This window comes from Choristoneura fumiferana, chromosome 24 (genome assembly GCF_025370935.1).
Source record: "Choristoneura fumiferana chromosome 24, NRCan_CFum_1, whole genome shotgun sequence".
Lineage (NCBI taxonomy): Eukaryota > Metazoa > Arthropoda > Insecta > Lepidoptera > Tortricidae > Choristoneura > Choristoneura fumiferana.
In genome coordinates, this window is record NC_133495.1 from 14478594 (window position 1) to 14500859 (window position 22266).

General features: G+C 36.5%; 1 protein-coding gene across 3 annotated transcripts in view; it reads right to left on the bottom strand.

Annotated features, from left to right (window-relative positions):
- Positions 1 to 22266, bottom strand: part of Rhp (GTP-Rho-binding protein rhophilin) — a 214970-nt gene that overhangs the window by 111398 nt on the left and 81306 nt on the right. Inside the window, exons 1-2 of one of the 3 annotated variants that reach the window (XM_074106220.1) lie at positions 8166 to 8256; positions 1635 to 1805 (exon numbers count right to left, since the gene is read on the bottom strand). The exons of 1 other annotated variant lie outside the window; for it this stretch is intronic. In XM_074106220.1, the coding sequence (XP_073962321.1) occupies positions 1635 to 1661 (27 nt within the window). In that variant the 5' untranslated portion in view covers positions 1662 to 1805; positions 8166 to 8256. Of the gene's footprint in view, positions 1 to 1634; positions 1806 to 8165; positions 8257 to 22266 lie in introns of those variants that run through there. One more of the 3 variants, XM_074106221.1, reaches the window with a different exon arrangement.

Consider the following 22266-nt stretch of genomic DNA (forward strand, 5'->3'; position numbering starts at 1 on the left):
TTGTTTGTACCGCTTAGTCGCCTTAACTACTGGAGCGACGCCATGGAATTTAACACCTACATCATAGTATAGAAAACAAGAATAAATAATGGCTATCTTTTATCCCGAAAAAATTAATTGTTCGCAGGCGAAGTTGCCGGAAACGGCTAGTAATTTATAAAAAGAAACTTCAGGCTGACTGACTCATCAACATTCAGCTCAAACTTTTGGATCGGATCGAGTAGGCTGAAATTTTGCACAGAATAGTTTGTTCTTTTTTACCCACGACGCAATGGAGAGGGTAGGTATATTTGCAAAATCCCACGTGTAGTAAAATCTCGGAATTATAATTCGACTGTCAGATCTAACAGTTTATGCGAGCGACGCCGCGGGTAGAAGCTAGTATTATATAAACAGGCGTCTCCACAGCTTTGCTATATAGACCATATTCTAGGAGATACTTAATACAAGACCGCGACGTGTCCGGTTTAGTATAGGACGTACCCATCTCTCCCGTAGGTGTCGTATAAGTCCATTAAGGCTGCGACTCCACTGATCGACCAATCATTACACGTCTGATGATAATCAGGCGGAGACGAGTAGGTCGATCCCTACATGTCTCCTCTCCGCTCCGCTCGTCTCCGCCTCAGGGACCTGATGGTGAGAGTACGCGGCGCTCTCTTTCGCCAACTACAAACTCTAAACCTAGCTGTGGTGTGGAAACACCTACCAAACCTCTAAACTTGCCTTGGGAAAACCAAACACTTCTCATCGGACGATCAATCCGTCGAGAGTGTAGGTGGAAGTCTAAAATAAAATCCCAAAGTTTCAATCGCTAAGATTGTGTTCTTTGATGTGGCAAAGGAAACTTTCCTAAATTGCGGAATTTTTCGCATAGGAAAATTTCGGAAACGTCTCACAATTTTGTATGGGGGATTGAAACTTTCCGCTTCTTAAATTAAAATTTCCTGTATTTCTTGTGAAAATTTCCAGAAATTTCCGAGAACTTTTCCAACTTTTTGGAAACTTACCGCGACTTACACATCTGTTTATACCTAATTATTGTCAAAATTAACAAACCGCTAGGATTAAATATAAAATATACTTAGTTGTATGTTGCAGTTGTAGCAATATATATTTCGGCGAGGGTTTTTTTTATGCAACGTTAGTAAAATTCACGATGCAAATTTTTGGGAACTCCCACGGGACTTTCAATACAATGACTAAGCAGGTTTACTCGTGGGAAGACGCGTGTAAAAGTTAGTTTGTTATTAAACATGTTTAGAGATATATATTTAAGCATCTTGTTACATGTTGTCTTTAGAGCTCCCAGCAATATATCGAATAGAGACCAGATATTCTTACTTTGTTACTTAGGAAGAGCTCGTTTTGCTACCTAGGTCCAATTAGGTAATACGAAGTTCAATGTACATCTTACAAAGTAGTTACTGTGTTCTAAAAACCTATAAAAAACATCGAGAATAATTTTAGGTTTCGATAAAAATTGAAAGTTTGGAAATAAAACGGTTTGGCAAATTTGTGGAATGCGGAAAGTTAGGATACCATAAAATTTGCATTATGTATTTATCCGTTATTCTTTGTATTCTTTACGTATTTTCACCCTTTATTTATTATTTTATAACTGTTTAACTTACCATAAGCACAGCTGCCATTTTCATCATCTTGTCCAGGTTATATGGGGTGGCGTATCACTTAAACTGTTCACATCACAATTCAATTCACTCAAGTATCACTGATAACACTTAACATCGTATCTAAACACAGATACACTTTTATGTAAATTAGCAATTTAAATTCGAGTTGATCTGTAATAAAAACACTGTTAGAGGCTGACTGGTAGGATTTATATTTTATTAGATAATTTAATAAATATTAAAATTACGTAATAATAAGAAATAAGATTTTTTTAAACCATCTCAAAAATTAGGAAAGGTTGCTCGATTTTTTTTTTATATCACTGGTCATTTAAATAATGAATCTTTATAACTATAGAATATTAATGTGCCTGACTGACTGAATGAGCAGGGCACAGCCTAAACCACTGAAGCTAAAGATTAATTGTTGGCAGATGGTATAGAGATACTAAAATAAATAAATATCAAATTTGTGTAGGTAATTTATAAATGTTAGTTAGCAAAGTAAAAGTATGAATACTTTGCTTCACATTAAAAAGTAAAAATTGGCCTAAATAAAAAAAAACATGATGTAGACGCTGTAGCTATTCCAATATTAATTCGGTATTACAAGTAGGAAAAAAGAAAAAAAATCTTCCTTAAAATAGTTGTTATACATAAAAGATGTTCTAAGTTTAAAAGTAAGCCAGCCTGACATTTATTTTTAATAAAAAAAGTAAGTATTAATCGAGGTCGACGACAGTTTGATACTGTCAGTTACGTATTTAAAGCCGCTGTTATGAAAGAAAATAAAAAATAAACTCCAGTCTCGCGTCAGTAAGGTTTAAAATCATTTGACGAAGTGATTTCAAAGGACGCGAACGCGACAACGTTTTTCGGTTTATTTAGTTTTTGCCGCCAAAGTTACGGTTTATTCACGGAATCATGATTATTTTATTTTGTGATGCTTTGAACTGGATTTTTTTTTGAACTGACAAAGTCGGGGGTTTTTCAACTTTTTGTTGGTTAGGTCATCATAAAATAGACATGTTTCAGTTTCCGTATAATTTTAAAGAAAGAACTACGGAATATAAATATTTCTAGACCACTTTCCTAGTCACAGTTCTTACTCAATCAACGGTCGAGCAGACATGCGGCTCAGGCATGTAATAATTTGTCAACATCGTTGGGCAACGTATCATTATATTGTATAAAATGCAGCATGTTATATAAACAGCACCCTCTATGCGTGAGTGATGAAAAATATTCGCAATTTTAATCATTAACATATTTAATTAAAAGCTTTTTACTGATTGCCGTGCAATCTAGGGATATTTTATTTTGAAGTCTTTGCATGACGGCATCACGCGTTGTAAGTACATGTTAGCTAAATGTGTAAACTTTGTTCTAAAATAACCTAACCTAACCATAAAAATTTCATTTTCAATACAAACTTTTTTGCTGACTGTACTTTTTGTTGACTGTACTTGCATTGCAAATTAAACTACATTTGCATACCAAATTTCAAGTCTATGCTAAACCGTTGAAGAGTTTCGTCCTGCGGAGACGATCCTGGCTGAACTACCAACCAGGATGTATTGTCACGCGGTTTACATAAGTTTTCCAAATTTCAAGTCAATCTGACTACTGGAAGTTGGTCAAATTTAACATGTAAAATTTGATTACAGACAGACAGACAACGGGACAGGTGAAACTAAATAAAAGCTTGTAATAAGTTTTTCTTGAAAAAATAAATATATAAGGTTTTCGCTGACTGTACTTATTGTTGACTGTACTTGCATCGCCGGTTAACTTGCATGTGTCAAAATTATAACACCCCTCTTTTTGCTTCAGAGGTTAAAAAAAAGGTCACTGAGTTGTATGTACATGACAACTCTATAGGTACTCTAGTGTAACTAATGGAATCAGAGAAAAAAGAGCAAACAATACAGTCATTATGAAAAAGATTACGACTCAATAATTATCTGAGCCGATACGGAGTTCAATGGCCAAGTTACTTCAGGGCCAAGGGAACCCCACTCTACGTTACATAAAAAATGTAAAAAGTAGAAAATAAGATGGCGGGATTAATTTTACGCATGTCAAACAGTGATGGAAAGGAGAGACTTTAGGTCAGCCGTACGTGGACACATTTAAATGTCAAGAAAAGTGTTAAAATAACTTTTATTAAAACCGTCTTCCTATTTATTAATGCAGTACGTCGTAACTTTTATGTAAGATTAAATTAGCTGTATGATTTATATCTTTCTTAACTTGTGCATCTTTGACCCCCTATACAAAATTACTTTTCGTGATATTTTCATTTACATCAAAAGATATTTGACCTTCTTGTAACCGTTGGAACATTACCAGCTATTGATATAACTTCTCGGATGTGCGTGGTCATAGATTACATAACAAACGCACGGAAATTGCTGAAGAGATGTGTCAATACGAGGCAATTGACGTGTAGCACCTTTCGCCGTGACCATTGTCTAATGGCTGTAGAAAGTTCTAGGGACCATGTTATTTACGCGACAACCGCTATGTCAATATTCCGAGTATTGACTAGCTTTTACCGACGGCTTTGCACGTGTAAGCCTCTTGGTCTTGCATTAGAATTTGATGATTACCAAAAATTAGAATCATGGTCTTTTTAAGTTGTATGAAGAACATCCGTGAATTTGTATGTCTTTAGGCTTAGCGGTTAAGACTCTACTCAAAGGTTGACTGGTAGATATCCCTTAGTGGGATAAATTCACCTTTGTACATGTACAATAATATTTGACAAAATAAAAAATAAAATAATAATTAACAAACGTTGAGATAAAAAAGCAAAGAAAAAAGACAATAAAAGAGAAAAAGTGTTTGTACACACGTTAACTTTTGTACAATAAAGTGTTTCAATTTTTCCGGGATAAAAACTATCCTATGTTCTTTTTAGCGTTTCAAAGTATGTCCTTATCAAATAGCTGTTACCCGCAAATTAGTCTGCCAAGAACTATGCAATATTTCAGGACAAAAACTATGCCTTCCTTCTCGGTCTCTTCCTCCTTCTTCTTCCTCCTTCGTCTCGGATTGAGTACTTTAGGCGTGAAAGCATAACAAACAAAGAAACACTATTCTCATTTACAACATTAGTAAGGATTAACACGATTTTGAACTTGTAAATCAAATGTAAAATTTGACTTAAGTAAAATACAAACCATTACAAGGTATAACGTCTTAAACTTTCGTGATTCTCACTCATAGTCAAAATATCACAAACGAAACGTCGAGGTAAATATTACTTGTGCAATAATAGCATTACAAGGTAAATTAAAGCCTGTAATATAGGCCACAGTTGTACAGCTACTACCAAAATACGAATTTAGGATGTCTGCTAACGTTAAGCGTCAAGTAAAAATTGCGGTTGTGTCCAAGTAACCACATCGAGAGTAGAAAGTACGGCGTAATAAAAATAAAGTATAATAAATGAAAGTCGGGCGGATTTGTTCTCCGCCCGTAATATAATGATCGTTCTAAAATGAGAACAGAATTAGGCTCGAGTGCTGAGGTCAATGCAAACAATCTATAAATTAAATAATTTATTGGATCTGACATTACTTTGCGGGGGCCCATATCAATGTACTAAAACAATTACTTTGCTCAGTCACGACCTTATTTCTTGCACAAAAAAGCTATTATAAGGTCGCGGGTGAGCAAAGTAATTGTTTACTAGATATAAATCTTCAGTTATAGAGTTACTTAATTGTTACTGAAACGTATATGAGTGGACTGTAATAAATAAAAAGCAAACAAAGAAATAATATGATCAAATTGAAATATAATATTTTGACTTGATAACACAACCACGAGAGTAACACATAAAAGAAAAATACACTAAAAAGTACAAAACTCCAAGGAGTTTGCTACAGTTACGTATTTTCAATGTATCTAATATTTGTTCAAGATGATTTTGAATAACTGAATCTTGGTAGATGTAGAACTAGATAATAATGATGGTCACGCACGGGTTATTTATTACTTATTAAATAACCTGTACCGTGCTCGGTTTTAGAAAAAGATGGATCTGTGTCTTCCTTTGTGTTGTAAAAGGCAACTAATTAATACTTCTGGGTGAATCTAAATTATCACTAACAATGTAAACAAATCTCAGAAGTCTCTTATTAACTATTTCCGAAGATCCGATTGTCTTGAGATGTTTTAAAAAAATTTTTAGGTTAAGTACGTTACTATCTAATTAAGATTGTTTTTTTGGAATCTTTTTGTATTTTTTATTTCAATTCCAAATTTTTACATTTACGGTCATCCCGTAAAACCTAAATTGAAAATACAAACTGAAATATAGATGCACAGAAAAACCAGAAAAATAAGACCATCACCACTGATGGTCAACGGTACCGACACGAATTTCCCAGTGATGGTCTTATTTTTCTGGTTTTTCTGTGCATCTATATTTCAGTTTGTATTTTCAATTTACGTTACTATCTATTATGTCAATCGAAGTTCGTTATATAAATGTTATAAATATAAAATAACTTTTAAGAAACGAGCGTGGAATATTGTTTTAACAACGTAATATAAATGTAGTACAATAAAGCCGTAAAAATACAGTATAGTGTTCTAAAAGCTTTTACGAGTATTTTACTTGCAATGTTTGTTTAATTATACATTTAAGCTACGTTTTAAATTTTGTATTTTAATTTCAACCCACTGTCACTGCCACTATCGGATTGACTTGAAATTTGGTGTGCATATGCATTTTGTATAACAATGCAAGTACCTACAGTCAACAAAAAGTACCACAATCTAAAAATTAGCATATATTAAACTTTAACCCCCTGTAAAATTTATCTGACGGATAAATGTGATGTGACATTTATCCGTCAAATAAAATTAGTCAATGGGTGGTGAAACAGCCCCTAAGTGTATTTACAGTCAAGGCCAAGAAGTTAAATTACTGTATAAGCGCTTATATTTTCACCTTTAATTCTATTTGCAAGATTTTATTTAATTTGCCCTGTTTGTTGGATCAAATGCAGGTGGTAGGACCTTGTGCAAGGTCCGCCCGGATTGCTACCACCATCTTGCTCGCTAATCCTGCCGTGAAGCAGCAGTGCTTGCCCTGTTGTGTTTCGGCGTGGAGAGTAAGACAGCCGGTAAAATTACTGACACTGAGGTATCCCCATCTAGGCCTCTAGGTTGGCAACGCATCTGCAATACCCCTGGTGTTGCAGATGTTTATGGGCGGTGGTGATCTCTTACCATCAGGAGACCCACTTGCTCGTTTGCCATCCAGTCAAAAAAAAAATGTTGCTAGTTCATTTTGAAATCATATAATAATGTTAGCTGGATGGTATTAAAAGAGATTTTTTTAACCGAATCATGTTCTCTTCAAGTATTTTTTAGGGTTCGAAAGGAAAAAACGGAACCCTTATAGGATCACTTTGTTGTCCGTCCGTCCGTCTGTCAAGACCCTTTTTCTCAGGAATGCGTGGAGGTATCAAGCTGAAATTTATATCAAATACTCTCAGGTCTACTGTCCCTTCGGGCTGTGAAAAAATCAAACTTCTAAGCCAACGCAATCAAAAGATACAGCCGTTTATGCCGCAAATTTCCGCAAATTTTCAAAACTCGCAAGGGAATCAAAACCTACAGGGTACTTCCCGTGAACTCAGAATCTTGAAATTTGGCACGAAGCAACGTCTTATAGCACAGATAAAGGAAACATTTTGAAAACCGTGAAATTTTAGTTACATCATAATAATAAAAAATATTTATACGGAACCCTCGGTGCGCGAGTCCGACTCGCATTTGCCCGGTTTTTATTATATATTATTATTTTCAAATTGTATAATAGGTAATATAACATAAAATGTAAGTAAGTAATTTTTTTTTTGTTGAATAGCACAAACCAGTACAGTGAACGATATAGCCGATTCAATCATAAGAATTGCTGTTACGCGACATTTTTACGGTAAATAATTTAAAAAGTTTACGCTGACTTGACCAGTTGCCCCAGTTAATGAAAGGGTCAAAGATTAAATTAATCTACAGATTTAGTAATAGTTATGTTATGGAACTGATTTTTGTGGCACAGAAAGATCTAGTTATAATGCAGGTTAGTTATAGTTACACTTGATTTTGTTTCAATTTAACTTTGTATTTTAGTTAGCGTTAAAAAAATATTTTCTATCTTTAACTAAGTGAATTCCCATACAAAACAATATCTTGGTTTTATCTAGCTCTCTTTCAAACCTAGGCTCTGTCTTTACAATTAATATTATATTATGATAATAATACTAATCTATTTATTTGTGACATTTACGACAACTTGTGACGTTTACGACAAAATTTACACCCTTAACAAAACAAAAAAAAATACTAATAGAAAAATCAAACCATCACTCCAGGTTTCCTCACAATTTCACCCACTTCCGATTTGCACAAAAACACACTTTTTTTAAATATCAACTTTTCTCTGGACTTGAAATGAATTTGCCAACGTCAAAGTCAGCCAACGTCACTTTAAAAAAATATAAATCCAACCGTCAGTCGAGCTTCTGTCACTGTCACTGTCACTTACATCGCACGAGCGGCGTGCGCGGCGGTCGCGCGGGAATGCTCAGGCGCAGGCTAGAGAGCGAGCAGAGTTAAGTGGGAGACATTGCTTATATCATTGTTTTATTTGTTATGGGGGAGCCATATGACAGGATGATGATGATTATTATATATGTGCCGTCAAAAATGGCAAATTTATCTTCGGCCAGCAACTTTACTGACCTGAATTGCTTAAGGGCTATGCTCCTGGTTAGCTCATGATCAGTGTCCCGTAAGTTGGCGCTGTTATCAATATTGCCTTTTTTCAGGTTTTTTTCGTAAATTATGAAGACTTATTTCACCAATAATGGATACAAATTGAGACATGGATGCACAGAAAAACAGAAAAAGAGACCTGCACTGGGAATCGAACCCAGGTCCTCAGCAATCCGTGCTGCGTGCTATAACCCCTACACCACTGCTGGACAGGAATCTAGACACGAATTTTTCCTATGCATACATATCTCAGGTTGCTTATTTCTACTATGCTACTTAAGCAGCAGCACTAGCGACATCTATGTTTCGTCACATTCTTTCGGAACTAACCGTTCATCCAGATAAGAGATGTCGCTACTAAGCAATCAAAATATTATGAATGGTTTAAAAAAAACAAAAAAACAACAACAACAAAGTAACTAATTTGGAGTTGAAATAAAAAATATTAAAAGACTCCAAAAAACCAATCATGAAAAATTAGACATCCGTGCCATTTTTTTTTACACTTAAACGTACCAATATTGGGCCCAAGTAATTGTTTTTATTTATTTAATAAATATTTTAAATTTAAATCAGCTTATTGTCGATGATTTTCCTTATGAATTTTAAATGCTCGACATTTGATTATAAAACCAGTAACTAGTAATTAAAACTAATTTTACGAACTTTAAAATTTATACCATCTTCGCCTTAAGAGGATGCACCTAACGCGGAAGCAAGCTGACCGCAGGTAGGTATTACAAACTTACTCGTGCGCTCCACCGCGGCGCCACTCGCCAACAACAAGCCGGATTACTATTCACCAGCATTAGTTCGCTATTCCACCACCGGCACCAATAACTTTGCAAATAACGGATCCAAGATGGCCAATTGACAGTTTATGATCGAAATGGCGGGTTAAGAAATAAAGATACGATTACGTTAAAGCCATATTAAGAGGAAGGAAGAATTTGGTACATGCAGTTGTTGATTATTAACCTCCGACGCAAAAAGAGGGGCGTTATAAGTTTTATTAAAATCGGTTCAGCCGTTTTTGAAATATTGAACTTTGAAGTGACAAAGCGGTTTTCCGACTTTATGTTGGTTAGGTTAGTTACGCAAATATTTTTACAATACAATACAATATGACTCTATTGAACACCAATAAATAGTAGGTAATTAGTACAGAAAACAGGAGATAAATGCAAGAGATGTATAGTAAAACAATTAAAGTAGGTACGGTCAGCATCAAAAGTAGCTGGTTACTTTTTTACTCTGTCACATTAACACATTTATCAATCTTGTATGGCGGTAAGTACGTGGCTTTACAACGACAAAGGACAAAAAAACTTTTGATGCTGACTGTACATACGAATATTAAAAGTTATTCGTCTCAGACGCCTATATAAAAGTCATAGCAATGAAACTACTAACGCCTCTTTTTATGTTATAGCAATGTAAGTGGAGTAACATTGCTATTAATTTTTATTAGGCGCTCAATATTTTGCTGTGCGTTATCTGTGATTGAACTATCTGTCAAATCAGATAACGACGCTAATTGAATAAATAAATAAATATATAGGAAACTTCACACCAATTGAACATAGTCCCAAAACTAAGCTTGTACCTAGCCACTCAGCTGCTAGGCAACGGATAAACATACTTATATAGATAAATACGTACTTAAATAATTAAACATCCAAGACCCGAGAACAAACATTCGCATTATTCCTACAAATATCTGCACCGGCCGGGAATCGAACCCATTGCAGGACCTCAAGCTTCGTAGTCAGTTTCTCTAACCACTTGAAATAAATTAATATAGAAGCAAATTTTGGAATCAGAGTCGAATAAACGTTTGACATTATCGGGCGATATCTACTTAAGGAGGTAAGTAATAATAAAGTTTCATTGACAAAATGTATTAAAACATTCTCGTTCCTACATTTTAGGCTACCTTTTTTGTTGTTGTTTCTTTAAAAAACTATGGCCCTGTCCATCGGAAGACAATTTTGCCAGTGTCTAGTAGTTTTTGCCGTTGTACGGTAAAAAAATTCTAGAAAACGAAATATGAGAGGTAATGGTGGTTTTTATTGTATTATAGGGTATTTATTTTTATTATTATTATGTAGTAGTTAAAGTCAAAGTCAAAATATGTGTATTCAATTTAGGCTAAAACAAGCACTTATGAATGTCAAAAAAAAACCACCACCGGTAAAACAAAACTTTATGTTGTACAAAAACGAAATACGTACTCGTACAAATTCTCCGCTAGTCAACATTTGAGTAGTAGATTATAGAGGAGCAATCAACAGGGATCGACAAATGGAGAGATCCTAAGCTTACTGTTATTAATAGCAAACATTACATTGGGCATGTAGTTTCTACTGTTATACATTACCGTAGCACCGTACAATGACTATAACTCATGTCAACCCTACCAAACGGCCTTCCCAGCGAATGACCGGCCGGCGTCGAACCCCGTCACTCGGTCAGCCAGTCAAGGCTCTCCGCATACCGCGGAGCTACCAACTTAACTGTGCAGCTTATATCGAACTGCCCACAGAACTTTATCGATATAATGATATGATAAATAGGTAATGTGCCCTCGATCGTGTGAGTGCTCTTGCATGCCTTTATAAATGCACGTATATGGTTTTAAGGATTTAGATTAAGAACAGAGCGTAAGAGAGCTAATTTTTTCTGCCAACAAACTGAGAATAATTAAAAACAAGAGCGTGTCGGACACGCCCAAAATAGGGTTCGGTAGCCATTACGAAAAAATTAAGTAATATTTTTCTAAGGATTTTGTATTTTATATAGAATCTTCCAAGTTTAGGTATATTTTATACCATAGGCTTTAGGTACTCTTAAACTACTAATGATTCTCAAGCAAACTTAACCGTTATAGTTTTCCTTGTAAGTTTGATATACTTACTACCATCCTGAATTTTTTCAAATTTTTCCACCCACCGGTTTAGATTTTAGAGGGGGGGGGGGGACGTTCGGTTTTAATGAAAATTTGCACTTTAAAGTTGAATATTTCACAAACAAATCACTGAATCGAAAAATTGTCTTAGCAACCCCCTAATGGTTTTAAAAGACCTGTCCAACAAAATCCAAACACTATAGGGTTGGATGAGAAAAAAAAAACACCCGCACTTTACGTCTATATACCATAAAAAAACATTTTTTTAGATTTTTTTATTGTACCATTTTGTCGGGATACTTTATATATATATCCGTGCAAAATTACAGCTTTCTAGTATTGATAGTTCCTGAGCAAAGCCGCGGACGGACGGACAGACAGACAGACATAGTGAAACTATAAGGGTTCCGTTTTTGCCATTTTGGCTACGAAACCCTAAAAATACACAATGACAATGTTCTTGGAACAGCCGTTTCTCACTATTTAGTAAAAAATTGTTACTTATAAGGTGCAGTGTTGTGGAGTGGACATTTTTGATAGGCAGTACGGGGAGCAAGGGAGATGCTTGAGTTAGGTAGGTATGCCATCGGATACAATACTGCTACTGCAGGTATTACTTATAACGATTTGCAGCTTACTGGAAATTAATTCCCCAAAACGCTTTTTAAGGATTTTATTCGATTGGCCTATAAACGGGTTTTTGGAAATTCAACCTCAAAAAGGGTACCGTAAACTGCTTCAACTTTGCCTTCTGGCCCCAACATTGCCTGATTCGATTTAGAGTCGATAACTTAGCACTCTTATAGGTTTTAAACTTTTATCTACACGGGAATTATTATTACGGGGGGATAAAAGTTTAAAAACATAGAAGGGTGCTAGTTATCGACTCCAAATTGAATCAGGCAATGTTGGGGCCAGAGGGCAAAGTTGAACCTGTTCACGGTAAATAGTGCATGGACGAATATTTATATATGTAGGAAATCAGTGGGTTACCTCTAGCTTATCTATGGATATGCGTGCTCGTGCTCTATAGCCCTCGGCCTTGGCAGCACAATTAACTTTGTACACTTGTTCAGACGCACGCGCAGATTTCGCAACGTTTGAGATTCTTGCCAATAGGAATGCAGGGAGTGACAGAGGCCGTATTCTAGGGCTTGGATTGCCTAATAAACACAGTTAACAGGTAACTTACCATAAAGCCGTGGTAGTTTAGTGTCTTGTGGCCCCTATCCTCTCGTATGTGACTGATCAGTTAAAAAAAAACTACATTCAAGTATCATTTAGTATCAAAAAGTACAAATCCTACAGATTAAAATTAAAAATGAAAAAGATAGCCGTGCATTTCTATTGAAAGTTGTACCTTGAGTTTATCTCTCCGACAAACAAACTAAATTTGGTAGGTAAGACTCAGTCCATGATTCCGAGCTGGAAAAACAGGGTCTCCAGATGTTTTTACTTAATTATACTTTTCTCCTTGTCCGAGACGATTTACAAGTAGTAGCGCTGACGTACCAGCGCCTGAGTCACTGTTTTTAAAGCTAAAAAAAAAAAGAAAAAACCTCTCTCGTTTGACAGATGTTTGACAAGTCATTACGCTTTCAGTGCACGCGCCGGTCGCTGTAATTTCTCGTTTATAATGGAAAATCAATCAATATTAAGTATAATTTCTTACATTAATTGTGCTAATTCGAAATTCTATTGGTTTAAGTGTATAAAGTGACTTCAAGGATGGAGAAAAACAACAAAATAGTTCAATAATCGCAATTGAGTGAGGTTTGTTTTGATAAACAAACATTGTAAGGTATGTTACGAAGATTGTATTATATTGCCTCAAAGATAATATCTATTAAACGCCTCGAGAACATCATAAAATCATAGGTATTTAACCTTCTAATGTAACAAGTAAAATGAATTGAAGGAATTGAATACTTATGTCAATTTACGTTTCAACAGAAAAGCCAAGGCCAAGGCACTTTCTTTTTTTTTTATACCATAGGTAAGATAAGAAAGGACGAAGGGTATTGTGAAGTTCAACGTTTACGTTCCGTAAGTTGTATTCATGCCTTTAAAAATGCTCCCTTTTATTTATTTATTTTATCTACGCAAAACCCAAATACATCTATGGCAAAAACGTTTTTTTTTTAAATCTTTCAATTCAAACATCGTAACGACATCGCGCATTACGTATTTTTTCTCCATAAATTCGTGAGCATAAATAAAGTGAAAAAATGGGAAAAAGGAAGGATCCAGTGGATGAAGAACACATCAGGAAGAAAATAAGAAGATTAGAGAAGAAGCTGGAGCGAGCTCAAGACACTTCCACTTCATCATCGCTGCAGGCTTCCACGACGGCGCAGGAGCAGGCGCCGCCGCCCCTGATGCAATCTGAGCATGCACTGGCTCAGACAGACGAGGATTTGGATATAGGTAATGTGTACTTACTAAAACGATGTATAGTATAATTTAAGTACTTACCTACTTCAAACGCCGGGGATATTTAAAGGAGCTTCAAAAGATCAATTGAGTAATCAATTTCAGCGCTATCACACAGTGGATAGACAAAAGTACTCTAAAAATCAAACTGTCCCTTTGGTCAAAACATTAAGCATTTTTTTCACAAAAATGGATAAAATCAACAACTGGTTGTTACATATTCTTTAGCGCTATCACTCAGCGGATAGACTCTATGGTATTGGTACAAGCATGTGCTATCACTAGCGGATAGACATTATAACAATACTACATGTATGTGTGTGTTATCATTCAATAGATAAACCAATAGCTTTCTTTGGTTGTAAAATAATCTATTACCAGTTCATGATCATGATCTAACTTCTGCCTTCATCAACAGTTCCTGAAGATGATGAACTGCCAGAAGAGTTCCTCTTGGCTTTGGGAAATGAGGGCCAAGAAAAAACAGAGATTGGAGAGGCCATTAGGCCAGAACTGGCCACTCGCTGGACAAAAATAATGGGCAGCGGGCTGCAAAAGGAAGCTATAGAGAATATTGTGAAAAAATATCCCACCCCCAAAAATTTTAACAGTGGTAATGCCCCACTAATGAATCCTGAAATTCAGGCATCTGTGTCTGAACTCACTCTAAAAAGGGACAGACGAATAACTTCAAGACAAAATCTTACTGGAAAAGCAATGTCATGTTTGGGAAAGTCCCTAACAAACCTAATGAAGGGCAATATAAATACCCGCACCTTAATAGAAGAAATAAATGATGCTGCGAAGTTGTTAGCGGAAATATTTCACCAAGATTCTTCTTCTAGAAAGTTTTTCGCACTGGCAGGAGCCAACCAAACGGTCAAAGAGGCAGTCAAGGATGCAATGCCAGATGAATTCCTCTTTGGCAAAGACTGTGGAGAAAAAATTAAAGCAGCACAAATGATCAAAAAAGCAAGCACGCAGATAAAGGAACAAGCTCCTAAATTACCTCAAAAAATTAATCATGCTCCAGTGAAGAAACAGGTAAACTGGAGGGGCCCGCCGCAGCAACATCAACGTGCGCGTGGCGGGCAACGAGCACAGCATCAGAGCAGACAGTACAGCTTCAACCAGAACCAGACCAGGGACCAGAGGCGACAGAAATATCGTCGTATGCCCAATCATCGTATGCCCAATCATCGTCGATAGTTACACAGGTACACGCAGGTAGATTAAAATTATTTATTGATAATTGGCATCAAATAACGGATGACCAAATTATTTTAAACTGGATTCAAGGATATGAAATTCCCTTTAGTAGGAAACCACCAGCATACCAATCAGCAACACAAAATTGGTCTAAAAAAGAAATTGAAATAATAAGTCAGGAAATAGAAAAACTAAAGACTCTAGAAGCAATTGTTGAATGTACATATGACCCTGACCAATTCACCTCACCAATATTTTTGATACCAAAACCCAATGGTACATATAGATTTATTCTTAACTTAAAGAAATTAAATCAATTTATTGATACCGAACATTTTAAGTTAGAGGATATCAGAACGGCATGTAAATTAATGTCCAAAAATTGTTACTTAGCATCTATAGACCTAAAGGAGGCATATTTTTCAGTACCTATAGCAGAAAATTCTAAAAAATATTTAAGATTTAAATTTAATGAACAATTGTATCAATTCAATGCTCTACCCTATGGCTTATGCACGGCTCCATTTGTTTTTACAAAAATTATCAAACCTATTAGCGCCTATCTTAGAGAATATGATGTTGTATTGACATATTATCTGGACGACAGCTTATACTTTGGTGACTCTGAAGAGAAATGCAAGAAAAATGTAAATCTTGCTTGTAAAGTGCTTCAAGATCTAGGATTTATTATTAACTTCGAAAAGAGTGTACTCTCTCCTAGTAAAAGATGTAAATATTTAGGGTTTCAAATAGATTCTTCTAACATGTCTCTATCAGTGCCTAAACAAAAGCAGCTTTCAATAGTAGAAAAATTAAATATATTTAAGCTAAAGCGTCACTTTACCATTAGAGAATTTTCTCAAATACTGGGGTTACTCAACTCAGTTTGTCCAGCCGTACCATATGGTTGGGTATATACCAAATTACTTGAAAGGGAAAAATATCTAGCATTAATTAAAAATAGTGACAATTACGACGCAATAATGACCTTACCTCATGATATGCACTCAGAGCTAGATTGGTGGTGTAAGAATATCGATAAATATAACCCTATTAAAGAACACAAATTTGCAATAGAAATACACACAGACGCATCATTGACAGGTTGGGGCGCTGTGTGTGGAGATGAAAAAGCATCGGGTTCCTGGTCAATTGAGGAAAAAGAACACCATATTAATTTCTTAGAATTGAAAGCTGCATATTTAGGACTCAAATGTTTTTCTAAAAATTTTACTAATTGTGAGCTGTTGTTAAGAATTGATAACACGACAGCAGTAGCTTATATTAATAAAATGGGAGGTATCCAATTTCCACACCTCAATAGCATAACAAGAAAATTTTGGCAATGGTGTGAAGAGAGAAATATTTGGGTATTTGTATCTTACATAAATACTAAAGATAATTTCTATGCAGATAGAGAATCTAGAAAAATCAACATTGAATGGGAGTTGAGTCACCAAGCTTATACAAAAATTGTAAAGGAATTCGGCACTCCAGACATAGATTTATTTGCTTCTAGAATCAATAGAAAATGTTTGAAATTTGTATCCTGGAAATGTGACCCAGAAGCCTTTGCTGTTGACGCATTTACACTTAACTGGACAAATATGTTTTTTTATGCTTTCCCGCCATTTTCTCTGGTACTAAAATGCGTACATAAAATTAGGACTGATAAAGCCACCGGAATATTAGTATTCCCTTACTGGAAATCACAACCGTGGTTCCCGATAGTCAAGTCTCTTTTAGTTGGTGATCTCATCATATTTGAACCTAACGAATATTTATTGTCTTCCCCATACAGAGAAAGTCACCCACTTTGCCGCCAGCTTTCCCTGGCTGCAGGGCTGCTATCAGCGAAGCTTACATAAGGCGAGGGACACCATCATCAGTGCTTGGTGTGATGTTAAATTCACTCGCAAGCAGTACAATGAAGCAATATGAATCTTCGTTGAAACTTTGGTGGACCTTTTGCCAGAATCATAATGTAGACCCTTATCAGGGATCAATCCCATACATTTTAAAATTCTTAAATGATTGTTTTGAGAAGGGAGCTTCTTATGGTTCACTGAACTCCGCAAGATCAGCCTTAGCTTTACTAATAAGTCCTAAAGTTGGAACAGATGACAGACTGAAAAGATTCCTGAAAGGTGTTTTTCGTTCAAAACCACCTACTCCTAAATATAATTTTACTTGGGATCCCGGAATAGTGTTAAACTACTTAGCCTCTTTTTCTATGACTACTATTACTTTAGAAAATCTTACCAAAAAATTAGTGACCCTGCTGGCACTAGCCACTGGCCAAAGGGTACAGACCTTGTCGTTAATTAAATTAAATAACATATCATTCTCTGAAAATATGGCAAAAATTCACATTACAGATACAATAAAGACCTCTAGGCGAGGTAGCCTGCAACCGGTTCTTGAGCTTAATACTTATGAACATAAGGTTCATATTTGTCCAGTTAACACCTTAAAATCTTACATTCAAATGACAGAACTGTTAAGAAAAGATAATAGTAAACTAATCCTAACATATAAGAAACCACACCATCCTGCCTCCTCTCAAACAATTAGTCGGTGGATTAAAAAGACCCTTGAAGAATCGGGGATTGATGTAAAAGTATTCTCAGCGCACAGCACTCGTCACGCCTCTACATCGGCTGCGCTCAGAGCAGGAGTTAGTATAGAACAGATTTATAAGACTGCTGGATGGTCAGCAAATTCGGCAACATTTGCCCGACATTACAATAGGCCTATCAAGAACAACACATCTGATTTCTGTGATTCCATATATGCCTTAGCATAGTCATATAATATATATTAATTATAAATAATTATGGCTACCTAATACGTACTGCGTTGATTAGTACTTTTAAATTGTTAATCCAAGAAGATATTTTACTTTTGTTTCCTTTATAATATTCTTAATCGTTGTTCATATAGAATAAATGAGTATTCTTTTTTTTTTACTTACATTGAATATTATTCACAACCCTAGCTTTAAACAGCTACTTGTAAATCGTCTCGGACAAGGAGAAAAGTATAATTATATGATTAAACGAACTTACCTGAAGTGAAGTTCTATCATAATTATACGAAGCTCCTTGTCCGAGACGACACTCCCAATCCCTCCCATTAATAATTAAGCATTATCCCAAATATAGGGTTGTTCATACCTTTAAACGTAATGACTTGTCAAACATCTGTCAAACGAGAGAGGTTTTTTCTTTTTTTTTTTAGCTTTAAAAACAGTGACTCAGGCGCTGGTACGTCAGCGCTACTACTTGTAAATCGTCTCGGACAAGGAGCTTCGTATAATTATGATAGAACTTCACTTCAGGTAAGTTCGTTTAATCATATAATAATTTTCGTAACGGAACGGGCACGCACGCAATATTTTACTTTAATTATGAAACTTACTGTGAAAACGTTCTATGCCAAGGTCAGAAATCAAATATAATATATATGTAAATATGTGTATTGTATTGTATAATGAAAATGTAATAATTGTTTTTCCGTCGTATTTTCTCGTGTAAGTTCATATTTATCTTGTTTTCTCAATCAGTTTCAGTAAATTTCAGTAAGCTGCATCTGTACCTACATGTAGTAACTTTTAAACCTGTTGTCAAACCTTCATTATGTTGCTAGTGCGCGACCTCGCAGCGACCTCTCTGGGAGCCCAACGACATTTAGTCGTTGCCAGCTGGAATGCGAACATCTTCGCTATTGGCACTCACGATTTAGGTGCGGCGTGTTGTGGGCACACTGGGTCGCTTAGACGTAGACTCTGGCCAACGAAAGCTGTACACGAGAAACCGCGGCAAATAAAAAAAACCGGCCAAGAGCGTGTCGGACACGCCCAAAATAGGGTTCTGTAGCCATTACGAAAAAATTAAGTAATATTTTTCTAAGGATTTCGTATTTTATACGGAGTCTTCCAAGTTTAGGTATATTTTATACATTAGGCTGCTATTTACTCAGAAACTACTAATAATTCTCAAGCAAACTTAGCCGTTATAGTTTTCCTTGAAAGTTTGATATATTTACTGCCATCCTGATTTTAGAGGGGGGGGGGGGGACGACGCTCGATTTCTATGAAAATTTGCACTTTAAAGTTGAATATTTCGCAAACAAATCACTGAATCGAAAAATCGTCTTAGCAACCCCCTAATGGTTTTAAAAGACCTACGATACCCCACACTATAGGGTTGGATGAGAAAAAAGAATCACCCCCGCTTCCTGTACATGGGAGGTACCCTAAAAAAAAATATTTTTGAATTTTGAATTGTACCATTTTGTCGGTATAGTTTACTTATATATCCGTGCAAAATTACAGCTTTCTAGAATTGATAGTCCCTGAGCAAAGCCGCGGACGGACAGACTGACAGACAGACAGACATGGCGAAACTATAAGGGTTCCGTTTTTGCCATTTTGGCTCCGGAACCCTAAAAATAAGGCTCACAACACTAGCTATACACTGATTAAACGATGTTGATGCTTCGATATTATTAAAATTTTCCAGATATTAAATCATACTCCGGACTCTTCAAGCTGCGTCAAAATTCAAGTAGTAAGTAAGTAATGTGTGAAAGTTGATGATGCACTTTAGTAGGAGGAGAATGAGGGGAGGTTTTATCTAATAGAGACTTCTCCAGGAACTTTTACTTTGCTCACCCGCGACCTTATGATAGCTACGTTTATGCTTGCGAACTACATGAACACACATCATGAAGTGTGTTCATGTAGTTCCTTCACCTCCGCACTGTAAGGACACACACTTACAAATCACACAAACTCAACCAGAGCTCATATTCAGAGCAACAAAACCATTCACCATGTTACCAGATGATAGACTTTTCTAGGTTTTTACCCGCAAACTTTAAAACATACCCCTGATTTGGCCATTGGCAGAGAGGTATGATAGTCGGTGGTTTCTGGGTATGTACGGAATAAATATAAAATTACTCATCCGTATTGCGATAACATTAAATTAAATCTTAGAGGTGCGTCAGAGGTGTGGGTGGTCGGTTTAGCATACAATAGTAATAGCAATCATTCGCGACCTACTTGATAGCCAATAATGGCGGGGACTTCGCGTTTTCAATGGCTCGTGATAAACTCCTTACAATGCATTTTGTAGGTGGTTTAATGTATGTAGCTGTAGCTGGCAATCTCATGTACGTCCTGTGGGAATTTGTACTGTACGGTGGTAAAAAACTACAGTTATTACGCGTTCAGCTACGTGGGTGCACTGCACACACACCGGGATTTAGCTGAAAACCAGCGCTGCAGCTCGATCTGTGCCCTTAGCGTAAGTTTTCGGTTACAAAATACGTCACGATCGCGTTCGCGTTAAAATCTCAATTTGTATGGAAACACGAACATCGCAAACGTTCCACTAGAGGTGCTGTTCGTGTTTCCATATAAATTGAGGTTTAAACGCGAACGCGATCGAGACGTATTTTATAACCGAAAACTTACAGGGCTCTGGTTACAGGGCACATGCTGAGCTGAGTCCATTTGGCATCACACTACAGCGCAGCGTCTCTAATTTTTCTCTCTTCTTCTTTTTATGTTTTTACTGTGTTTTTGTTGTGATGTAGATAGTGTGTTTTTTTACTCGTATGTCAATAAATGTTGTGAGTTTGAGTTTGAAAACACCACGTAAAAAAGAGGTATTATAAGTTTGACACTAATCTGTCTGTAGCGTCTTAGCTCTTGGACGGATGGACTGATTTCGATGCGGTTTTTTACGTGTATGTTTAGTTTCCTTGTGGTGGCTTAACTATGTTATATTGAAATCGGTTTCGCCATTTTTGAGTAATAATTGAATTTTTAAATTACAATAATGTCAAGGGCTAGGAACATTTCTAAGTTAGTTAGGTTATATAATGCAGTTGCAGAAGGTTCTCTAATAGCGTCCGCGGACCGGGAGACGAACTGTCGCTAGGCCTCCCACAAGATGGAGCGACGACCTGGTTAAGATCGCGGGATCGCGGTGGATGCGGAAAGCACAAGACCGGTCTGAGTGGAGAGCCTTGGGGGAGGCCTATGTCCAGCAGTGGACGTCTTTCGATCGACATGATGATGATGGTTTGTATTTACTGAGCATAATTAAAGATGCTTATACCGTACAGCATGCGCGTGCGCAAGCCTGCGCGGAAACGCGGCCGCTAATCGCGCACGACGTATTCGTCGGCTAGCGGCGGACAATAAAAAACGCACGCCGCCGGCGCCCGCGCCGAAGATACACTGAATGTTAGATACGTATAAACAACCCATTGAACTAATATAAATGTAATAGAATTGTCACGCGTACCTAATGGTAGTACGAAAATGGATGGAATTCATGGAAATTGGGAACAATTGTAAATGGGAAAAGTATTGTTTAGTTTATATTTAAATTTTCGGTCCTTTTATTTTTCCATTGTAATACCTACTCGTAGTGTCTACTCTTGTTTCTGATGTACTTTCCATCGTTCAAAGGTTAACTGGAAGAGATCCCTTTAAGGGATAAGTTCGCCTTTGTACACCTCTTTCTCTTGTTAACTGTTTTTTTCGTATGTTGTATGTACAACAAAGAGTTATACAGTACAATTGTTCGCGCACAAGCAAATAAATACCCCGCGCCGACTGTAGCATTTGATCAAGGTAGAGCGAGATTGTCTACACCGCTTCCGCCACAATACTTAAGTAAGTAATAGGCAGTAGATTGACTTCATATTAGCGCCCGAATCGACGCACGCACACAGCCAAGCGTCATTTACACGGCCGCTAGCCAATCTTCGCAAGACAAAAACTACGCAGTGCCACGCCGTGCGCTGCGCAGTCCGAAAAAAAAAGTTATAGGAAATTTTCTTTATTTCTATTTATTATTGTATTGTATTGTATAACTCTTTATTGTACATAAAACATATGAAAATTACAGTTAACAAGAGAAAGATATGTACAAAGGCGAACTTATCCATCTGTCTCCTTTGTTTTATTATTACTCAGTCTGTGACGGAACCTTCTCCACGCGAGTTAAACTCGTACTTGTCCAGTTTATGCCATAGCGTTTACTTCGTGAAAATGTCAAGACTAACTAAAACGGTTAAAAAGATACACAACATGTGACAGATGGTCCGACAGCGGAGCGGGCTCCGTTGGTGTGACTGAATTTTGGCGACCGGATAGCAGAGTGGTTGAACCTGACTACGAAGTATGAGTTCCCGGGTTCGATCCCCGGCCGGGGCAGATATTTGCATGAATTATACGAATGTTTGCTCTCGGGTCTTGGACGT